We start from the raw sequence: 19,802 nt of genomic DNA, 5'->3' as shown, positions 1-19,802 counted from the left end.
ATATTTTCTGTGTCTAGAAAGGTCAGGAGAGGTTTAATAGAATGATACTTGAATTGAGTCTCAAAATATGATGGTGTTATGGCACCTGGGTGGCTCAGTGGGTTAAAGCCTCTGCCTTCGGGTCTGGTCATGAACTCAGCGTCCTGCTGCATCAGGCTCTCTGCTCAGCAGGGTGCCTGCTTCCCCCCCCTCTCTCTGCCTGCCCCTCTGCCTACTTGTGATCTCTCTGTGTCAAATTAATAAAATCTTAAAAAAAAAAAGGTGACATTTGAGTAAAGACTAAGAGAGCTCAGTGAGTTAGGCTGAGAACCTACTATGTGCTAGAAACTGTTCTAGACACCTGAACACACAAACGAAAAGGCTCCCTTGAGGATATAACATTTCAACTGAGCCCTGAAGGATAATCACACAAAGAATGGGGAAACAAAGGATATCGGAAAAAACCCCAAGTGCCAGTTTATTAATTTACTAAGAGAACTGAAGGCTATCAGCTGGATCAGATCAGCCTGTCCAAATACTCTGTGTAGAACTACTGATAAGCCAACTTATCCTAAGTTTGGTAGGTGAAGACAGAACCTGAACAAAAGGACTTGAGTTATAGGACTTCAATGTCTAATGGGATGAACCTTGAAGAAGCCACCTTCTCAACTTCTGGGCTCTGGAAAGATCCTGTTAAGAGCCAGGATACCCTCTCTCTCCTAGAGGAGGCCTGGATTCATCTGGGACAGATGCATCTCTCCTTTATTCAGTCCTTCAGTAACAGATCAGACCTCTAGCTGAATGATAGTCTTTCTTTAATTGCCAGGATATAGTCCAGCCTTGAAGGCCTGGTGAAATGCTGTTTCTTTCAATCAACTCTAAGTCACCTCTCACCATTTAATGAATGATTTTATCGTTTTTCCCCAGAGAACAATCCATGTTCTAGGGGGACACTTTGCTATCACCACTTTGCATTGTCAAACATGCTTCTTCAATACTGAAAAGAAAGCAAAAAATAACAATCCTATATATCGTCCTAGGTAGGCCCGCCTACTTCAAAACACCTTATTAAGTTATTCTCTCCCATCTTTGACAGTATGTAATTTATCCAGAGTCTCACGACGGTTATGTGCTTGTTTTATTTCGCCTTCTTGGCTCCCGGTGGGAATGCACAGAGCTGGCACCCAATACGTTTTAGGTTTTTACCCTCCAATGTTGGGGATACGCCGTACCTAACCGAGAAGTTAGGTCTTTTCAAGGGCTGCGTAAAAAGCACGGCACGGCACGGACACCACCGGCAGCCGCGGCCCGGGGCGGTGTGCGCGCAGGATCCGGCCTTAGGGACCCATGCCCCCCCACATCCCCCGTTCCCCGTCCTCCGTCCCCAAAAGGCTGCCCGTCCCAGCGCCCCGCGAGCCCCGCTTCCAGCTTCGCCCACCTGCTGCTTCCGGTGGCGCCCACGGCCACGCGCGGGTTGTGCGGGAGAAGGACGCGTGTGACACCGCGGTCAGCAGGGAGCGAGCGCGGCCAGCCGGAAACGGCGAGAGGAGGAGGGGCTGCGCCGGGAGCCGGGGCGGGGCTGCGCCCCTCCCGCCTCGTTCTTCTCGGGCGCCCCGCGCTCCGGCTGGCGCTGCCCGCGGGGTTCCCGAGGGGCCTTTGGAGCCACCCCGTCGGCGCCAAGCCAGAGTAGAGGCGGGGACGCAAGCCACGTTCCAGTGGTAGGATGGAAAGTCAGAGCGCCCCCCGTTCCGATGGAGGTCCCCGTGTGACGGCGCAGAGCTAACAGTCACCCGGGGCGAAGGTAGGTGGTTGGCTGGGTCAAGCTGGGGGGCGGGGAGGGCGCTCGCGGAGCGAGGCCAGGGGGAGGGCGCCAGGAAGTCGGGGCAGTCAGCTCACTGGCCCCTCCAGGCTCCAGACCAGCAAACACCTACTGAACTTGAGGCCTGGAAGCAGGTCTTCACGCATCTCCTCATGGTCCAAAGGTCACGTAACAACAGCTGGAAGCTGAGGAGACTGAAATCCGTTTTAAAAGATAGGTTGCATTTAAAGGAATAAACGCTACTATTCCCAGTGGAGATATGGTAACTGGTAGGAGTGGGTCAGAAAACACACACTTTGGGGCCAATGAATGTTACCCATCTGCGGCTGGCAAGAAAATACTTTCTGCCCAGCCAGATGGGGGCAATTCCTCCAGCAAGCCAAAAGTTTCAGTTAACTATTGCCGCATAACAAACTGCCTCAAACATCAGCAGCTTAAAACGACTTATTTGTAACATTTATATGGTTTCACCTGAGCTTTATTCAACTAGGGTTGGCTGAACTGGAAGGTCCAGAATAGTCCTGAATATTCATGCCCTTGGCAACTGACACTTAGTGGCTGCTGGGACATCTCAGATCAGGTCTAGCCTTGGAAGAGGCACCGCAGCCACAATTCTATTGTCCAGAGCAAGAGTCAGGCCGAAGATAAAGGGTGGAGCAGTGGACCCCACCTCTTAATGAGACGACTCCAAATAGTTTGGAGTCATCTTTTTCAATCTTCCACAGAAGTGAAAATTTTCAGTTCGAATAGAAACTACCAAGACTTGTATCTTGGAATTAGAAGCATCCAGGGTTCACAATTTGGTGACTCTGAGCAGGTCTCCCTAAAAAGCAACAATAAAGACACAGTGGCTCCTCATTTAGCATTACCCTTTTGATTGAAGTCACTCTGAGCTCCTTCCTTGTATTATGCAGATGGAACAAATTGCTTACAGAGTGAGCCCCAGGAGGAATTTTCCTAGTTATTAAAAATAGCCACACAGAACTGTTTCCCTTTGCTTATATTCTGTTTTCCTAAATTTCATTTCTCTGAAATCTGAGATGGTAGTTTTTTCGCCGTATTTTCTACTGGGGTGGTTTTCAGGAATCCCATTCCCTCCTTTCTGCTTTGAGACTTTTGTCTTTTGGTTATTTTTTTTAAGATTTTATTTATTTATTTGACAGAGAGAGATCACAAGTAGGCAGAGAGAGATGGAGAAGCAGGCTCCCTGCAGAGCAGATAGCTGGATGCAGGACTTGATCCCAGGACCCTGAGATCATGTTCTGAGCCGAAGGCAGAGGCTTAACCCACTGAGCCACCCAGGCGCCCCTTTTGTCCTTTGGTTACTCCTAACCCCTCTCCTACTGCACCTTCTCCACTGATGCTCAGATGTGAACTCTGACTCATCATAATCCTCCAGTGACCTCACTTCTTTTTCCACCTTTTATCCCACCTACTTCCCTTTAGGGCAGAGCTTCTTCAAGGACTTGCTGCACATTCAGTATCTACTTCGTTCCTTCCCATTCATAATCAGCCTACTCCAACATTTCTTCTGTCCCTATTCCATCAATAGTGCTTTTTGGATGGATGAGGATGAAATGGGTCAAGGTGGTCAAAGGTATAAACTTCCAGGTATAAGATAAATAGGTCCTGGGGATCTAATTTACAGCGTGGTGTCTATACAATATTGTCTTATATATTTAAAAGGTAGATCTCAAAAGTTCTCGTGGTGATGGATATTAACTTATGTTAATTTTTTTGCATTGTATACATACAAAATATCATTATGTCATACACCTAAAACTAATACAATGTCATGTCAATTATTTTTTCAGTAAAAGTAGAAATAAAGAATAAATAAAATTCTTTAAATCATTATAGAAATTATTCAGGGTTGAGGAAGAATGAGGTCAGCTACTTATTCTCAAATGGTTGTGGGAGAGGGAAAAGTCTTTGAACTAGCAACTTTTCTGTAAATTTGACAGTTTCAAAATAAAAGGAAAATAATATATGTTAGGTGTCTTATACTGTAATAAAGACTGTTAGTGCCCTGCCCATGTCCCCTTTACCCTTAATCCATGCTTTCCTTCTTCAGCTGCCATGAGTGTAGGAGCTTTTGTGCCTAGAGACACCTGAGTGATTCATGCCACCTCCTTGCTCCTCCAGCTTCCCTCTTCAGCTTTGTGGTGACAACCAAGGCCAGACCAGTAGGGGGTACAATCATCCCACCCTTTGCCTCAAAGTGAGTAACGGGACAATTGTGCTGTCTGGTCCTTCTAGAGCACCCTGTGGATCAGGCCAAGAATTTATCTAAGCTCTCATCCTTAGTTGACTCTTCATGTTGCCCCATCTTGGTGTCTTTACTCCCTTAAATGCTTTTCCTACAGAGCATCTTCTCAAAAATCATGTGTACCTGAATCCCTGTCTCAGGTAGCTTCTGGGAGTCCCAATTAAGACAGTCACACTAGCTCAAAAAATGAAAGCTTTTATTATTAGCATCATGACAACACCAATAGATGCAATACCAATGCATGTATAATATGTTTAGATATCTTATTTTATGGATATTTTGGATTTAAAGTCTCCTAACACCCTTATTTCTGCTGAAGTACACTTTTTAATATGGAGAATTTGCTATCTTAGTAGAAACAACAAAACTCTGAAAAGTAGTCACTTTAAGATACCAGTTATAGAATTTTCCCAGAACATCTAAGGGAGGTTGTTGTCCTTATTGAGCTTGTTCCATTCTACCTCTTCCAGGAAGTCTTTGTGGAATTCCCTTCTTGAGCGGGCTGCTAAAACTATGGTTAGATTGGATTTGGGGATTCCAATTTTCTGTTGTCTTAGCAGCAGTAGTTCTCAATGAGAGTAATTTATGTTTGCATTTTTTATAGTCTCAATGACTGGAGTGTGACACTGTATTTCACATCCTGCAATGCAGGAGGCGTCAAGCACAATGAAAGATCATCCCAAATTCAGCACCCAACATGACTATCAAATGTTCTTTTTGACACTCATGGAGATGAAAAACAAGGCTGTAAATACCTGAGCCATGCCCCTGTTTAAAAAAAAAAAAAAGAGGAAAGTAGTTTTTGCTAAGGTTACTGCAACATATCATACTGCTGGATCCAATGGACCTTTCCATCCTTGCCTGAACTTTCAGTTGACTACCTCCACTGTAACACCTACTGTGGGCAGTCTTGACATTACCTTGTCTTAGTTATCTACCATCTCACTGCCAAGTCCTCAGTTCTCTTTGCTAGCTACCCCATGCTGACCAGCTCCTAAATGTTTGAGTTCCTCAGGACTTTAGCTCACATTATACATGCACCTTAAACAATCTTATTCATTCCCAAGGCTTTCAATACCATTTCTACATACAACTTCAAAATTCATATTTTTAATTCCATACATATAACTGTCTACTTGCCTTGGAAACTGTGTTATGTCCCAAAACCATGCTCCTGAGCGCAGTCTTTTCCCCAGAGAACCTCCATGCATAGACTTTTTATCTGGAATTCCTTTCTTTTTCCTCACTTCTCACTTTCAAACCATCATTCTGTCCTGCTAACCTTCACCAGGACTCTCTCTACTTCTCAAGACCTTGACCATTACCATCATCTTACTTGGACAACTATCTCACTGCAAAAGCTATAAATGACATGACCTTAGAGAAAACTTCCTAGTTCCCACAATTAAATATCAAGTTTATGTGTCTTGTCCCTCTAGACATTTTACTTTTTCTTCATGGCACATCATAATTTTTATCTTATATAATTACTGTCTGCTGTTCTATCTTCTCTGGCAGACAGACAGTAAACATTATGATGGCAGTGCCTATTTTATTCACCACTATATCTCTAGCAATAAGCACAGTGTCAGGTTATGTGAACAAATTAAATAATTTAGGTTTTTTTCTGTCCCAAAGAATTATGTTCTGTAAATGATAAAAGCATCATCCTATTGGCTTATATCCCATTCAATAATTTTATTTAGCTCTAAGCTTAATATTCCCTATAAATATACTACATTTGTGTTTTTCTGATTCATAAAATATTGATTCCCCTAAGAGAAGATGCCTTTTCATCTTTGTTTTTATGACTATTATGGAGCTAACTCACAATTGGGCATTAGAAATAGCCAATAAATATTAAAGTACAGGAAAATGTTCAAAACATACATAATATAGTTACAGGTCACTATACGTCCAGATACAAAATGGTTTTAATTTCATATTATAATACTTGGGACAATACTGCTGTCTCAAACTACTAGACATTTCAGTAAGAATGAGAAATTGATATATATATATATGTACATACATATATATATAAAAAACAAGATTTTTTTAACACTAGGCTGTTTTCTTATATTAAATATTGGTAGTATAAAATGGTAGTATCTAAGATAAACTGTTACACTTGAAAATAACTATTTTGTAATTTTGAAATGAATTCAATGTGGAGGCAAACAGTTTTAAAAGGGTGATTGATTTAAAATGTGAAATGCTTCACAAGCTATGTAATTTACTGATCTTTTGCAGAGTTTACCTGAAGTGATCGCTTATAGAACAGAAATGCAAAAATGTAGGAAGATAAAGTAATGTAAAGCAAAATCACAAACTAGAACTCTTACAAAATTGGTACACCATACGTAGTGTGAAATATAGATGTCAAATTGTTTGGGCACTGTTTTTTGATCACTTGTTAAAGAAATACATTATAATTAAAATATTTTGGTACCATTTAAATACTGTTATTCAAAAAATTCTGATTTTTGACAAGGATAGAATGTAATACCAGAGAATTTTGCCTTGAGTTTTGGAAAGTTCTTTTTCCCCTAAAACATTAACTTTTAAAAATATGTATCAAAAAAGTGAAGCCTAATGTGATTTGTGAATAGTGAAAAATAAGTAATTGTCTTCCTTCATTAGGTTTTCCTAGTAAGGTTAAGTTCTCATTCAACATGCACTCGTAGTCAAAAGCATATTCTGGTTTCTTTGGTAGTGTGTACAAATAACTTCATTCCACATCTGTCATTTCTATTCCATCACTTTCTTTAACATATACCACAGAACCCGAGGTTTTCTCTGAAAGAGACCCTGAGCCAATCTCTTTACTTCTTGTAAAGTTTTCTTGGTTTGTGTCTTCTAATCTGATTTTCTTGGTGTTTTGAAATAATCGAGTCACTGGTTCCAACTTGCTTTTCTCAGTTCCTTGCATCAAATGATCATCCACTTTTGAATCCATGTGCATAGCAGATACCTGAGTAGCAGATTTACTAAGGGAAAATCCCATGGGGATGGTTGAATAAATACAGTTTGCAGATACCTCTTTAAGTAGTGGAAATGTTTCTTCAACTTGATTGCTTGGAAAAGAAATAACAACAAGTGAATACAGTGGGAATTTCAACTAACCTCATGACAATGCTTGTTTTCATGAAACATCATGAGGATGAAGCCAAAAATATAAGGCAAAATTGCCTTCCATCTCTGTGTTCACATTTTCTTTGTGGAAGGGTTTGCAGGCTCTATAGATTCTCTGAAAGTCTTTTTAAAAAGGAATTTATCAGGGTTTATGCTTTGTCACCTTTCAGAAAATAAAAGAACTTCTCTATTTAGTCCATTATATCATTTTTGCTATCAAAAACTTTTAACAAATTATTAATGGATTAAAGAAATAATTACTGAAGAAATACAAACAATTAGAATAGTATTAGCAATTATATACCAATAAATTAGGCAACCTGGAAGAAATGGATAAATTCCTAGAAACCTATGAACTACCAAACTAAAACAGGAAGAAATAGAAAACCTGAACATACCCATGATCAGCAAAGAACTGAACTAGTAATCAAAAATCTCCCGGGGCGCCTGGGTGGCTCAGTGGATTAAGCCACTGCCTTCGGCTCAGGTCATGATCCCGGGGTCCTGGGATCGAGTCCCGAGTCGGGCTCTCTGCTCAGCGGGGAGCCTCCTTCCTCCTTTCTCTCTCTGCCTGCCTCTCTGCCTGCTTGTGATCTCTCTCTTGTCAAATAAATAAATAAGTTCTTTAAAAAAAAAAATCTCCCAACAAACAGGAGTCTTGGGCTAGTTGGCTTCCCAGGGTATCCTACCAAACATTTAAGGAAGAATTAATACCTATTCTTCTGAAGCGGTTTCAAAAAATAGAAATGGAAGGAAAACTTTCAAACTCTTTCTATGAGGCCAGCATAACCTTGATCCCCAAGCCAGACAAAGACCCCACTAAAAAGGAGAATTACAGACCAATATCCCTGATGAACATGGATGTAAAAATTCTTACCAAGATATTAGCTAATAAGATCCAACAGTACATTAAAAGGATTATTTACCATAACCAAGTGGGATTTATTCCTGGGATGCAGGTTGGTTCAAGATCTGCAAATCAATCAATATCATGCACCACATTAATAAAAGAAAGGATAAGAACTGTATGGTCCTCTCAATAAATGCAGAAAAAGCATTTGACAAAATACAGCATCCTTTCTTGATAAAAACTGTCCACTGTGTGTTTTTATCAAGGGATAGAGGGAACATACCTCAATGTCATAAAAGCCATATGAAAACCCACAGTGAATATAATTCTCAATGGGGAAAAATGAGAACTTTTCCCCTAAGGTCAGGAACAGGACAGGGATATCCACTCTTACCACTGTTGTTCAACATAGTACTGGAAGTCCTAGCTTCAGCAGTCAGACAACAAAAAGAAATAAAAGGGATCCAAATTGGCAAAGAAGTCAAACATTCACTCTTCACAGATCACATACTCTATTTGAAAAACCCAAAGGACTCCACCAAAAAATTGCTAGAACTGATACAGGAATTCAGCAAAGTCATAGTATATAAAATCACATTTGATCTTAGGCAAAAGGCAGAGAAGCAATAGGATATAAAATCAATGCACAGAAGTCTGTTACATTTCTTAACAATAAAGCAGCAGAAAGAGAAATCAAGGAATTGATCCTGTTCACAATTGCACCAAAAATCACAAGATACAGAATAAACCTAACCAAAGAGTTAAAAGATCTATACTCTGAAAGCTATAGAATACTCATGAAAGATACTGAGGAAGATGCAAAGCAATGGGAAAACATTCCATGCTCATGGATTGGGAGAACAAATATTGTTAAAAATGTCTATGCTACCCAAAGCAATCTACACATTTAATGCAATTACTATCAAAATACTACCAGTGCTCGCTTCAGCAGCACATATACTAAACTACTACCAGCATTTCTCACAGAGCTGGAATAAACCATTCTAAAATTTGTATGGAACTAGAAAAGACTCCCGAATAGCCAAAGTAATATTGAAAGAGAAAACCGGGTTGCCTTTGTGGCTCAGTTAATTATCTGACTCTTGATTTCAACTCAGGTCATGATCTCAAGGTCCTGGGATCAAGCCCTGTGTCAGGCTCCACACTTGTGGAGGATTCTTTCTCTCCCCTCTGCATTCTCTCTCTCTCTCAAGTAAATAAATAAATCTGAAAGAAAGGTGGCGGGGTTGGGGGAGGGATGTGGAAGGGAGGGAGGGAAAGAAAAGAAAAGAAAAAAGAAACCAAAGCTGGGGGCATCACAATTCTGGACTTTAAGCTGTATTACAAAGCTCTAATCACCAAGTCAGTTGATACTGGCACAAAAACAGACACATAGATGAATGGAACAGAATAGAGAACCCAGAAATGGACCCTTAGCTCTGCAGTCAAGTAATTTTCTACAAAGCAGTAAAGAATATCCAATGGAAAAATGACAGACTCTTCAACAAATGGTGTTGGAAAAATTGGACAGCCACACGCAGAATGAAATTGGACCACTTTCTTACACCACCCACAAAAATAAATTCAAAATAGTTGAAAGACCTCAAGGTGAGACAGGAATCCATCAAAATCCTAGAGGAGAACAGAGCCAGCAATCTCTTTGACCTCAGCCACAGGAGCTTCTTGCTAGACACCTCTCCAGAGGCAAGGGAAACAAAAGCAACAATGAATTACTGGGACTTCATCAGGATAAAAAGCTTCTGCACAGCAAAGGAAGCAATCAACAAAACTAAAAGGCAACCTACAGGATGGGAGAAGATATTCACAAATGACGTATCAGATAAAGGACCAGTATCCAAAATCTTACATACTCAACACGCAAAACCCCAAAAAATCCTGTCAAGAAATGGGTAGAAGACATGAACAGACAATTCCCCAAGAAGACATACAAATGGCCAACAGACACATGAAAAAAATGCTCAATATCAGGAAACTACAACCAAAATCACAATGAGATAACACTTCACACCTGTCAGAATGGCTAAAATGAACAACTTAGGAAACAACAGATGTTGGGAAGGATACAAATAAAGGGGAGCCATCTTACACTTGGTGGAAATGAAAACTCGTGCAGCCACTCTGGAAAAAAGTACAGAGGTTCCTCAAAAAGTTAAAAATAGAGCTATCCTATGACCTAGCAACTGCACTACTAGGTATTTATCCAAAGGATAAAAACATAGTTATTCAAAAGGGCACCTGCGCCCCAATGTTCATAGCAGCAATATCCACAATAGCCAAAATGTGCAAAATGCCAAGGTGTCCATCAACAGATGAATGGATAAAGAATATGTCATGTGTGTATATATATGTAATGGAGTATTACTTAGTCATCAAAAACGAAATCTTATCATTTGTAACAATGTGGACAGAACTAGAGAGTATTATGCCAAGTGAAATAAGTCAGTCAGAGAAAGACAGATACCATATGATTTTCACTCATATGTGGAATTTAAGAAACAAAACAGACAAACAAAGGGGAAGAGAAGGAAAAATAAAACAATATAAAAACAGGGAGGCAAACCACAAGAGGCTCTTAACTATAGGAAAGAAACTGAGGTTGGCTAGAGGGGAGGGAGGGGGATGTGGTAATCAGGTGATGGGCATTAAGGAGGTCACTTGATATAATAAGCACTGGGTGTTATATGGAACTGATGAATTGCTACATTCTAGCATTGAAACTAATAATACACTATATGTTAACGAAATTAAATTTGAATAAAAAATTTTTAGTTGCATTTCTATGCACTAACAATGCATAATCTGCAAAGGAAATTAAGAAAATCCATCTACAATAGTGTAAATAGAACAAAAAAAATACTTAGGAATTAACCAAGGTAAAAGACTTGTATGATGAAAACTAAAACACCATTGAAAGAAATGAAAGAAGACATAAATAAAACATATCCCATGTTCATGGATTAGAAGACCTAATATTGCAAGATGTCTAGATTACTCAAAGTGATCTACACATTCAGTGCAATCCCTATCAACATCCCAGTGACACTTTTTGCAGAAATAGAAAAATCCATCCAAAAATTCATTTGGAATCATGAATAAACAAAATAACCTTGAAAAAGAAGAAAAGCTGGAAGATTCACACTGGCCTAAAAGCAGACATACAGACCAATGTAACAGAATAGAGAGCCCAGAAATAAACCCTCAGATACATGGTCAAATGATTTTTGACAAAGGTGCTTAGATAATTTGATGAAGAAAAGGACAATATTTTCAACAAAAGGTGCTGGGGAAACCGGATATCCATGTGCAAAAAGAAAAAAAAAAAGAAAGGAAGAAAGGAAGGAATTGATATTTACCCAACACTATATGCAAAAATTAATTCAAAATGTATCAAAGACCTAAATCTAAGATCTAAAACTATAAAACTGGACACCTAGACAGCTGGTACCCATCTATTAATATGGGATCCAGAGTCAGAAAAAACTTTTTAAAATCTCAAGAAGACCTTATTCCATGCCCCAGCTTTAAAGGGAATGACCTTGGATGCTCTAACCCAGGCCTGGGGACCAGCTTAATAGCAAGTGGGATATTTACCAACTGCTTGTTAGAGCCTATTTGGGAAGGCGTACAAACAGTGATTTTAGCCACTCCAATAGCAATCTAAGTGCCTAAATTTGAAGCCTGTATCCACTATTTCAGTCAAACCCTGGTCCCCAGTGGGGCCTAACAATAAGGAACTGAAATCCCTTTATGAACCCAGAAAGGACCTCAAACTAGACTTGAAGATACAAGTCACAGATAAGTCTTCTTAAATGTTACCTTCCCTTTAGCCCATCAAAATCATAGTCCTTATGGGATTCCTTTTTCCTGCCCTCTCCTCAGAGTGTGTGGGAGAGTTCACTAAAACATCCCCTATCTCTCACTGGACCCCTGGCTATACTCAGTCTTGCATTGTGCTTTGGGCTTTGCCTCCTAAGTGCCCTAACCGACTTTATATCTTCCAGAATAAAGGTCATCACATTCCAAATGGTGGTTCAGGTGGAGCCTCACATAAAGGTCAAACCAGACACCTATAGGGGACTCCTTGATAGAATGAGATGAGAGGAACCCTGACTGCTAACCCATCCAATGCCCCTGACCAGCAGGAAGTAGCTACAATTGGTCATCACCCTTCTTCCCTAATAGCAGTTAGGGTTACCTCTTCAGAGGGGGAAATGATGAAGGATAGCTGAAAGGCAGGCGGGCGGGACAGGGGGCCCTCCCACCCTAAGAGAAAACCACCCTTAAAAGGATTTAACATCATGCTGAATGTCCTTAATACACTGAACTGTATACTTAAAAATGGTTAAGATGGTAAATTGTATGTATATTTTACCACGGTACAAAAAAAGAAAAAGTCCAATAAAGATACAGTACCTCTTAGTATAGATACCCAATCTGTCAGGAGATATGAGTGTGCAACATGGAGAGACGACTTAGAAAGGTTCTCAAAGGAGGGAACCAAAGGTCAAGAGTTGGGCTTTGAAAGATGGACAGATCTCTCTGATGATATTCTAAAATGTAGGTATACCTCTTTCTTAGAGTTGGAAACTGAAGGTGAATTTTTTTTCTCATCAAATATATATCTAATATTATCTTCGAATTAATAAAATTGTATTTCTTCTATTCTTTGGTCTGTCCTCTTTGATTACTTAAGAAGGAAGTCCTTTTGTTAAAAATGTATAACTTGAATCTAATTATGAGGAAACAATCAGATAAACCCAAATTGAGATATTATATAAAACAGCCTCTACTAAAAAATGTCAATGTATGAAAGACAAAGAGAAACTGAAGAATTGTTACAGATTAAAGAAGATTAAAGAGACGTGATTTCCAAATGCAATGAATGATCCTTATTTGGGGAGGTGGGGGAGAAATGTAAGGAGAATTGTAAGGGCCATTTCTTGGACAATTGGAAATTTTGAATATGGATAGTTTATTAAATAATAATATTGCATTAATGTGAAATGCCTTGAATCTGGTAACTGTCCTGTGGTTATATTACTGAATGTTCTTTTTCTTAGGAGATACGTGCTGAAATAGGAGTAAAGGATCATATCTACAACTTGCTTTCAAATTACCTAGCAATAGATAGATATGAAGAGAAAATAAATGTGTTAAATGTTAACAATTGTTCAGTTTGGTAGGAAAGGATAAAAAATTGTTCAATGTATTATTCTTGTTAAGTTCCTGTATGCTTAAAACTTCAAAATACAAAGTTGAAAAAAGCTAAAAATAATATACAATTGACACCTGAACAACACACGTTTGAACCACATGTATCCACTAATATGCAAATTTTTTCAATAAATACGGCATAGTAATGTAAATGTATTTCCTCTTAGACTTTTTTAATAACCTTTTCTTCTCTGTAGTTTACTTATCATAAGAATACAGTATGTAATACATATGACATACAAAATATGTGTTAAATTTTTATATTATTGGTAAGGCTTCTAGTCAGCAGTAGGCTATTAGTTCAGTTTTGGGGGCTTGATAGATATATGCAGATTTTTTACTGCATGGGCAGGGGGTTGGTGCCTCCCACCCCTGCATTGTTGAGTCAACAATAGTAACAAAACTCTGTAAAACAATAACATACTACATTTGAAATCAACAATGGTAAAATAATGGTAACATACAGATTCTCAAATAGCACATTAAATTTCAGTTTAATAGAGGGATTGAGGAGGGATCAAAAGCTATAAGGTAGATTTGGCCCTTTGAGTCTCACCTTAACTTGTCTGGAATCTTGTGGACATGAAGGGAGAACAGGTGTATTTTGGGCCTCTTTGGCCTGACATTCACGTTGCTATTCAAGAAAAAAAATCTTAAATGCATAAGGAAGAATAAAGTTCCATTAAAAACTAAATAAATTTGGACATACACAACAGGAGACTTGCCTTATCACTAAGGTATGCTACAAAGTGAAAGTGAAAAAGAAAGTGTACAGTTTAGTACAGCTGAAGGAACAAATAAAGGACCAACAGAACATGACAGAGTTCTAATCTGGACCTAGTTATGTGCCAGAACTTCACATATGGTAAAAGTGGCACCATACAACAAAGGGGGATAGAACAGACCAAGTTAGTAGAATGATACTGTGAATACCGACTCATCATGGGGATTAAAATAAAGCAGGATCCCTATTTTAGATATAAACAAAAGTAGACTCCAAATGCAGTAAAGACCTATATGTGGTATCATAGAACTATAAATGAAATTTTTAAAGTGTAGGACAATATGTTTGTCACCATAGGTGGAGAAGGATTTATTGAATAAAAACTGAAGGACTTAAAGAATAAGGAAGAAAACAGATGGACCTGACTACTCATAATTAAGAACTTCAATAAAGTATAAAAAAAGTTAAAATGATGGAGATTGGAAGATGTGCTATATAAAGCAGACAAGGGATTTACAGCTAGAATATGAGAATAACTACAAACCAACAAGAAAAAAGGAACTCCAATAGAAAAATGGGCAAAGGGTATAAAAGATATAATTCACAGATTGGAGAATCCCAGATAGATAATAAGTACAGAAAGAGAATGTTCAAACTTACTAAGAATCAGAGAAATGCAAGTTTACTACCATCAGAATGGCATACTAGAAAGGTGGATAACATGGAGATTTAAGGAGAATATAGGATGATGGGAAAACCTGTGCATTGCTGGTGGAATAATTTCTAGCTCCTATTAATATCCCACACATCCAGTCCTTCAGTGAATCTTGTTTCTGTTTCTATACTTTCCCACTGTATGTTCTTCAGACTGTATCTGGAATGAGTCTTTTAAATCATGAGCCAGATCTCATCAATCCTCTGCTCACCACTCTGCTCTAGGTACCATCCATGTCAGAGTGAAACCCAAGTTGTCTACATGTTGAGTCACCAGCTGTGTTAGGCAGAAAAATGGTCCCCAAAGATGTCCACATACTAATTCCCAGAACCTGTGAATATGTCACATAGCAAGGGGAAATTGAGGTTGCAGATTGAATTAAGGTTCCCAGTGAACCAACCTTAAGTTGGCGAGATTATCCTGGACTCATCACTGGTGATGAGAGGTGGGAATGTCACTGCTAGAATGATGCAAGGTGGGAAGGACCTGACTGGCTATTGCTGGCTTTGAAGATAAAAGGACACCATGAGCCGAACAAAGCAGGCATTCTGCAGAAACTGGAAAGATAAGAAAATGGATATTCCCAGAGAACTCCCAGAAGGAATCTTCCAGCTGACATCTTGATTTTACTCTAGCGAGATCCATTTTGGACTCCTAACCTCCAGAACTTAAGATCATATATTTGTGCTGTTTAAAGCCACCAAGTTTGTGGTAAATTGTTACAGCAGCAATAGGAGACTGATATGCCAGCTAACACTGTGTCCGCTCAGACTCCTATCTCTCTCACTTATTCTGCCCCAGGAATTCATTGCCATTCCTAAGTATATGCTGTGCCAACCCCTCTTCTGCTTTAGGGCTCATACGCTTACAGTTCCCTCAGTCTGAAGCAATTTTTAAATTTCAAACCACTGTTATAAGACAAAACACATGGTTTTTAGGTAATGTATAAAAGGCAGTGCAGGAGAGTAATCCCTGACAGAAAGGAAATATACGAGGTGAGCCCTGTAAGTGCTTACTGCCTGAAAATTTCAGTCTTCTGCACAAGGAGGGGGAACCCAAAGTGTGCCCGGTTATTACAATGAGTTGAGAAGACAGAAATTCAGAGTCTATAGAAGCCAAGGTCACTAGAACTTGTGGAAGGAGGGGCAGTGAGAGGAAGAGCTCCAGAAATGTGCAGAGGATTGGCTGAATACTAATTAGGAAACACATGTGTAAGGAAACTAATGAGGCCTGAGAAAGAACCACCAAAAAGAAGGCCAAAAAGTCTGTAGAGCTTGCACAGGGCCAAGAATGGAGTTCCCACCAGCCTGAATGTAAAGAACTCCTAATATATCGGGCATTGATCAGAGTCCTCAGAAAGGGAACAGATTAGCCCTAAAGAGTATTTGGACCTAACAAAGCTTAAAAGCAAGCTTCTAGGGACGTGTGGGTGGCTCAGTCGTTAAATGTCTAGACATGTAAGGTACTGGAATCAAGCCCTGCATCTGCTTAGCAGGAAGCCTGCTTCTCCCTCTCCCACTCCCCCTGTCTGTGTTCCCTCTCTCGCTGTGTCCTTGTCAAATAATAAATAAAATCTTAAAGAAAAAAAAAGTTTCTAAAGCGTCGCTCTCCAACAGAACTTCCCTCAATTATTTAAATATTCTCTATCTATTGTCCTCTATACTAGCCACTAGCCCCATGTGGCTTTGGAAGTTGAAATGTACATAGTACAGATGAAAGTTTAAGTTTTATCTAATTTTGTTTAATATTTAATATTCTATAACCTTATTTATATTATATATAAATATTTAATATTATATAACCTTATCTAATATTTATCTAAGATAAATCTATCTTATCTTAGATAAATCTTATATATTTATATACATTATATATAAATTATAAAATTATATATTATATAAGTTATATATTTATATATAATTATAAATTATAAATCTAAATATAAATTATAAATATAAATTATATATACAATTTTATATATTTATATATAAATCATAAATTATAAAATTATACATAAATATATATTATATATAAATATATAAATACATATACATGTGGCATTTTGAATTTTTATTAATAAAAGTAGATAAAACTTAGATAAATATTAGCTTTATCTAAGATAATATATATAAGATTTATATATAAAATATAAAATTATATACAAACATATATTTATATATTTATATTTATATATAATATATATTTATTTATATATTTATAAATATATATAATTTTTATATATAATATATTTATAAATATATATTTATATATAATTTTATAAATTTATATATAACTCTTATATATATTATCTTAGATAAATCTAATATTTATCTAAGTTTTATCTACTTTTATTAATAAAAATTCAAAATGCCACATGTAGTGGTTACTATTTTCAACAGTTTAGCTCTAAAGGATACAACTGTTTCCAAGTAACCTTACTACATCTCAGAACAAAGCCTAAATATATTTAAATAAAAATAAAAATAAAAACTTCCAGCACCCAACAATGTAAAATATGCAATGTCTGGCAGTCAAAAAAATTAATGAGGCATGAAAATAAGCAGAAAAATATGACCCATAAGCAGGAGAAAAAAAAATTAGGTAATAGAAACAAACCCAGAAATGACACGGGTGATATAATTAGTACATAAAGACTTTAAGAGTTATTTTAAATATACTTTATATTTTCAAGAAGGTAGAGGAAAACATGATCAAGATGAGGTTAGAAATGTAAGATATTAAAAATAATTAAACTTCCAGAGATGAAAAAAACCAATTCTGACATAAAAAATACTGTGGATGGAGTTAACACTGCCAAAGGAAAGAAGAGTGAACTTGAAGATATATCAAAAGATATATTAAAATGAACAAAGCACCAGTTCGCTGTGGAAAAACATTAAGCAACTTAACATAAGTTCAACTGGAGTCCCCAATTTTTTTCTTAGAGAACCAAGGAGGTACAGGGGAAAAAAAGACAAAATAGAGTTTTTCTTTTCTTTTTTTAAAAGATTTTATTTATTTGAGAGAGAGTATACACAAAACAGACAGAGAGAACTCATAAGTTGGGTGGGGGGCAGAGGAAGAAGCAGGCTCTCTGCTGAGCAGGGAGCCTGACACAGGGGTGCCCAATGGGGATCATGACCTGAGCCAAAGGGAGAAGCTTAACGGACTGAGCCACCCAGGCACCCCAAAATTGAGTCTTTCATAGTGAAGAATGTGAAATGATGGAGGGAAACTAAGGGAGCAGAAAACACAGGCCTTAGAATTACACAGGAGTGTCTGTAACAGTTGGAGAGCACAGGTATATAAAAGGATTAGTTGAGGCAGGATGGAGCACTAACCACTCTTTGGACTTCTAGAGAGGGAAGAAAATATTCACTGTCTTGGGTTAGGGGACAAAGTTAACTGTCCTTGATAAGAAAAGAAAGGAAAATCTTCATGCCCTGGTTTGGCCTTAAAATGTCCTTTTCCCTATAGTCTTTCCAAAGAATCTTCAGTAACATCTAGATAGTGCACATAAATGCTAAAGCTTTTCTTATTTTTTCCCTTAGAGAAGTACTAACATGGGAGGTAGGAAATTACCTTTCAAAATATTTTATTTAATTGAGAGACAGTGAGAGATGGGGAGAGGATGAACAGGGCAAAAGTCAGAGGGGGAGGGAGAAGCAGGCTCCCTGCACTGTGCACTGGCCTAGGATCCTGGAATCATGACCTGAGCCAAAGGCAGACACTCAACCAACTGAACCACACAGGCACCCCTAATTTTAAAATCTAAAAAAAGAAATTTTAATTAAAAACATTTTAAGTTCTACACCAAACATGGGGCTTGAACTCACCACCCCAAAAGCAAGAGTCACATGCTCTACCAACTGAGCAAGTCACGTGCTCCAGTTCATGTTTCTTTGTAACTTATTTTATCAGTTAGGCATAATTATATGTACCTCTTGAAATCTGTGACTTCTTTGTTTAAAAGAACAAGGACACTCAAGGTAAATTTTAGTGTCTAGCTATACTTACAAAGTATACGATAGCTGAAATAAATGCAAAAAACTAGGAGATGTAATGGCACAAGTAATGGCGAAAGAGCAGAGATGGGGAAAACATATGGCCCTTATAATTAAATGTACTTCTACGAAGAAATTTGTTCTAACGTGTTTATGACTGCCAATATATTATGGGGGGGGGTACTCACCTGGCAAAAACATGAATTGTTAGTCTCTTCAAATGTGAAATTATTTGAAATACAGAGGTGCAAACTTTATCAAGATCATCAGAGAACAGCTATAAAAAACTCGTTACCTATTTCATCTGTCGGAAGAGACAAGCAGATAAAGCCATTAGAATTCAGAAGCCCTTGGGTTAAGATAGTTTATTTCATATTAAGAAATGTTTAAAATAGTATTTATTTTCAAGCCGGGCTCCCAAAATTTGGCAGAGTAATGCAGTCCTCATTCTTTTTCACTAAAAAGCTAATTTCTCCACTTTTAGGTAATACGGTTAATTTTAACATAGATGGGTGGCCAAAAATATTACACCTGGCTAAATTAAAGGAATGTTCCAAGACTGAAGGCTCCTACTCGGGAGCAGACAAATGTAAATGGTATTAAACAGGCAAACAATCAATAGAATATTAAATATCAAGTGAGAGAGTATATCCTTTCCTCTTTTGTTAATCATCACCAGTTTTTCTGGAAAGGGGTCTTGGAGAAGAACTGGCATGTGGAGAAGGAATACCAGTCAGGAATCTGCGCCTTTTTGCATAGCAATGAAGTTCTGCCACTTCCTAATTCAACCATGACTGAATCGTGCAGGGTTGACCGGGTCGTGGGTTCGCTGGCTCCTTACCCGAACAGAAAGAACTTCTCCCTTCCAAGAGGATGCAGCAGCAGAACCCAACTTAGGAGATTCCCTGAAAACCGGCCCCTTGCCACGGCAGGAGAGCTCAACAACCTCCCACTGCCCAAAAGCAGCTCTGGGGAGTAACGAGTTCACTGAAATTGGGTCCCAAACGATAATATATCCCTAGGAAAAAAAAAAAAAAAGCTACAAAGAGGCAATAGCGAAGCAGCAGGTGTT

General features: G+C 38.2%; 1 protein-coding gene across 1 annotated transcript; it reads right to left on the bottom strand.

Annotated features, from left to right (window-relative positions):
• Positions 1–6,251: 6,251 nt before the first annotated feature.
• Positions 6,252–18,997, bottom strand: C8H2orf15 (chromosome 8 C2orf15 homolog). Its single transcript, XM_044263886.1, has 2 exons — positions 18,919–18,997; positions 6,252–7,144 (listed from the first exon to the last, which is right to left on the bottom strand). The coding sequence occupies exon 2, from the start codon at positions 7,072–7,074 to the stop codon at positions 6,799–6,801; it is 276 nt and encodes a 91-aa protein (XP_044119821.1). The 5' UTR covers positions 7,075–7,144; positions 18,919–18,997; the 3' UTR covers positions 6,252–6,798.
• Positions 18,998–19,802: the final 805 nt, after the last annotated feature.

Source organism: Neovison vison, chromosome 8 (assembly GCF_020171115.1).
Source record: "Neovison vison isolate M4711 chromosome 8, ASM_NN_V1, whole genome shotgun sequence".
NCBI lineage: Eukaryota > Metazoa > Chordata > Mammalia > Carnivora > Mustelidae > Neogale > Neogale vison.
Note: the sequence above shows the minus strand (reverse complement) of the source record. Positions and strands in the feature narration are given on the sequence as shown.

What these genes read in the sequence shown, in the direction of transcription:
- C8H2orf15 (XM_044263886.1), bottom strand. Translation starts at nt 7,074, where the DNA reads ATGGGATTTTCCCTTAGTAAATCTGCTACTCAGGTATCTGCTATGCAC.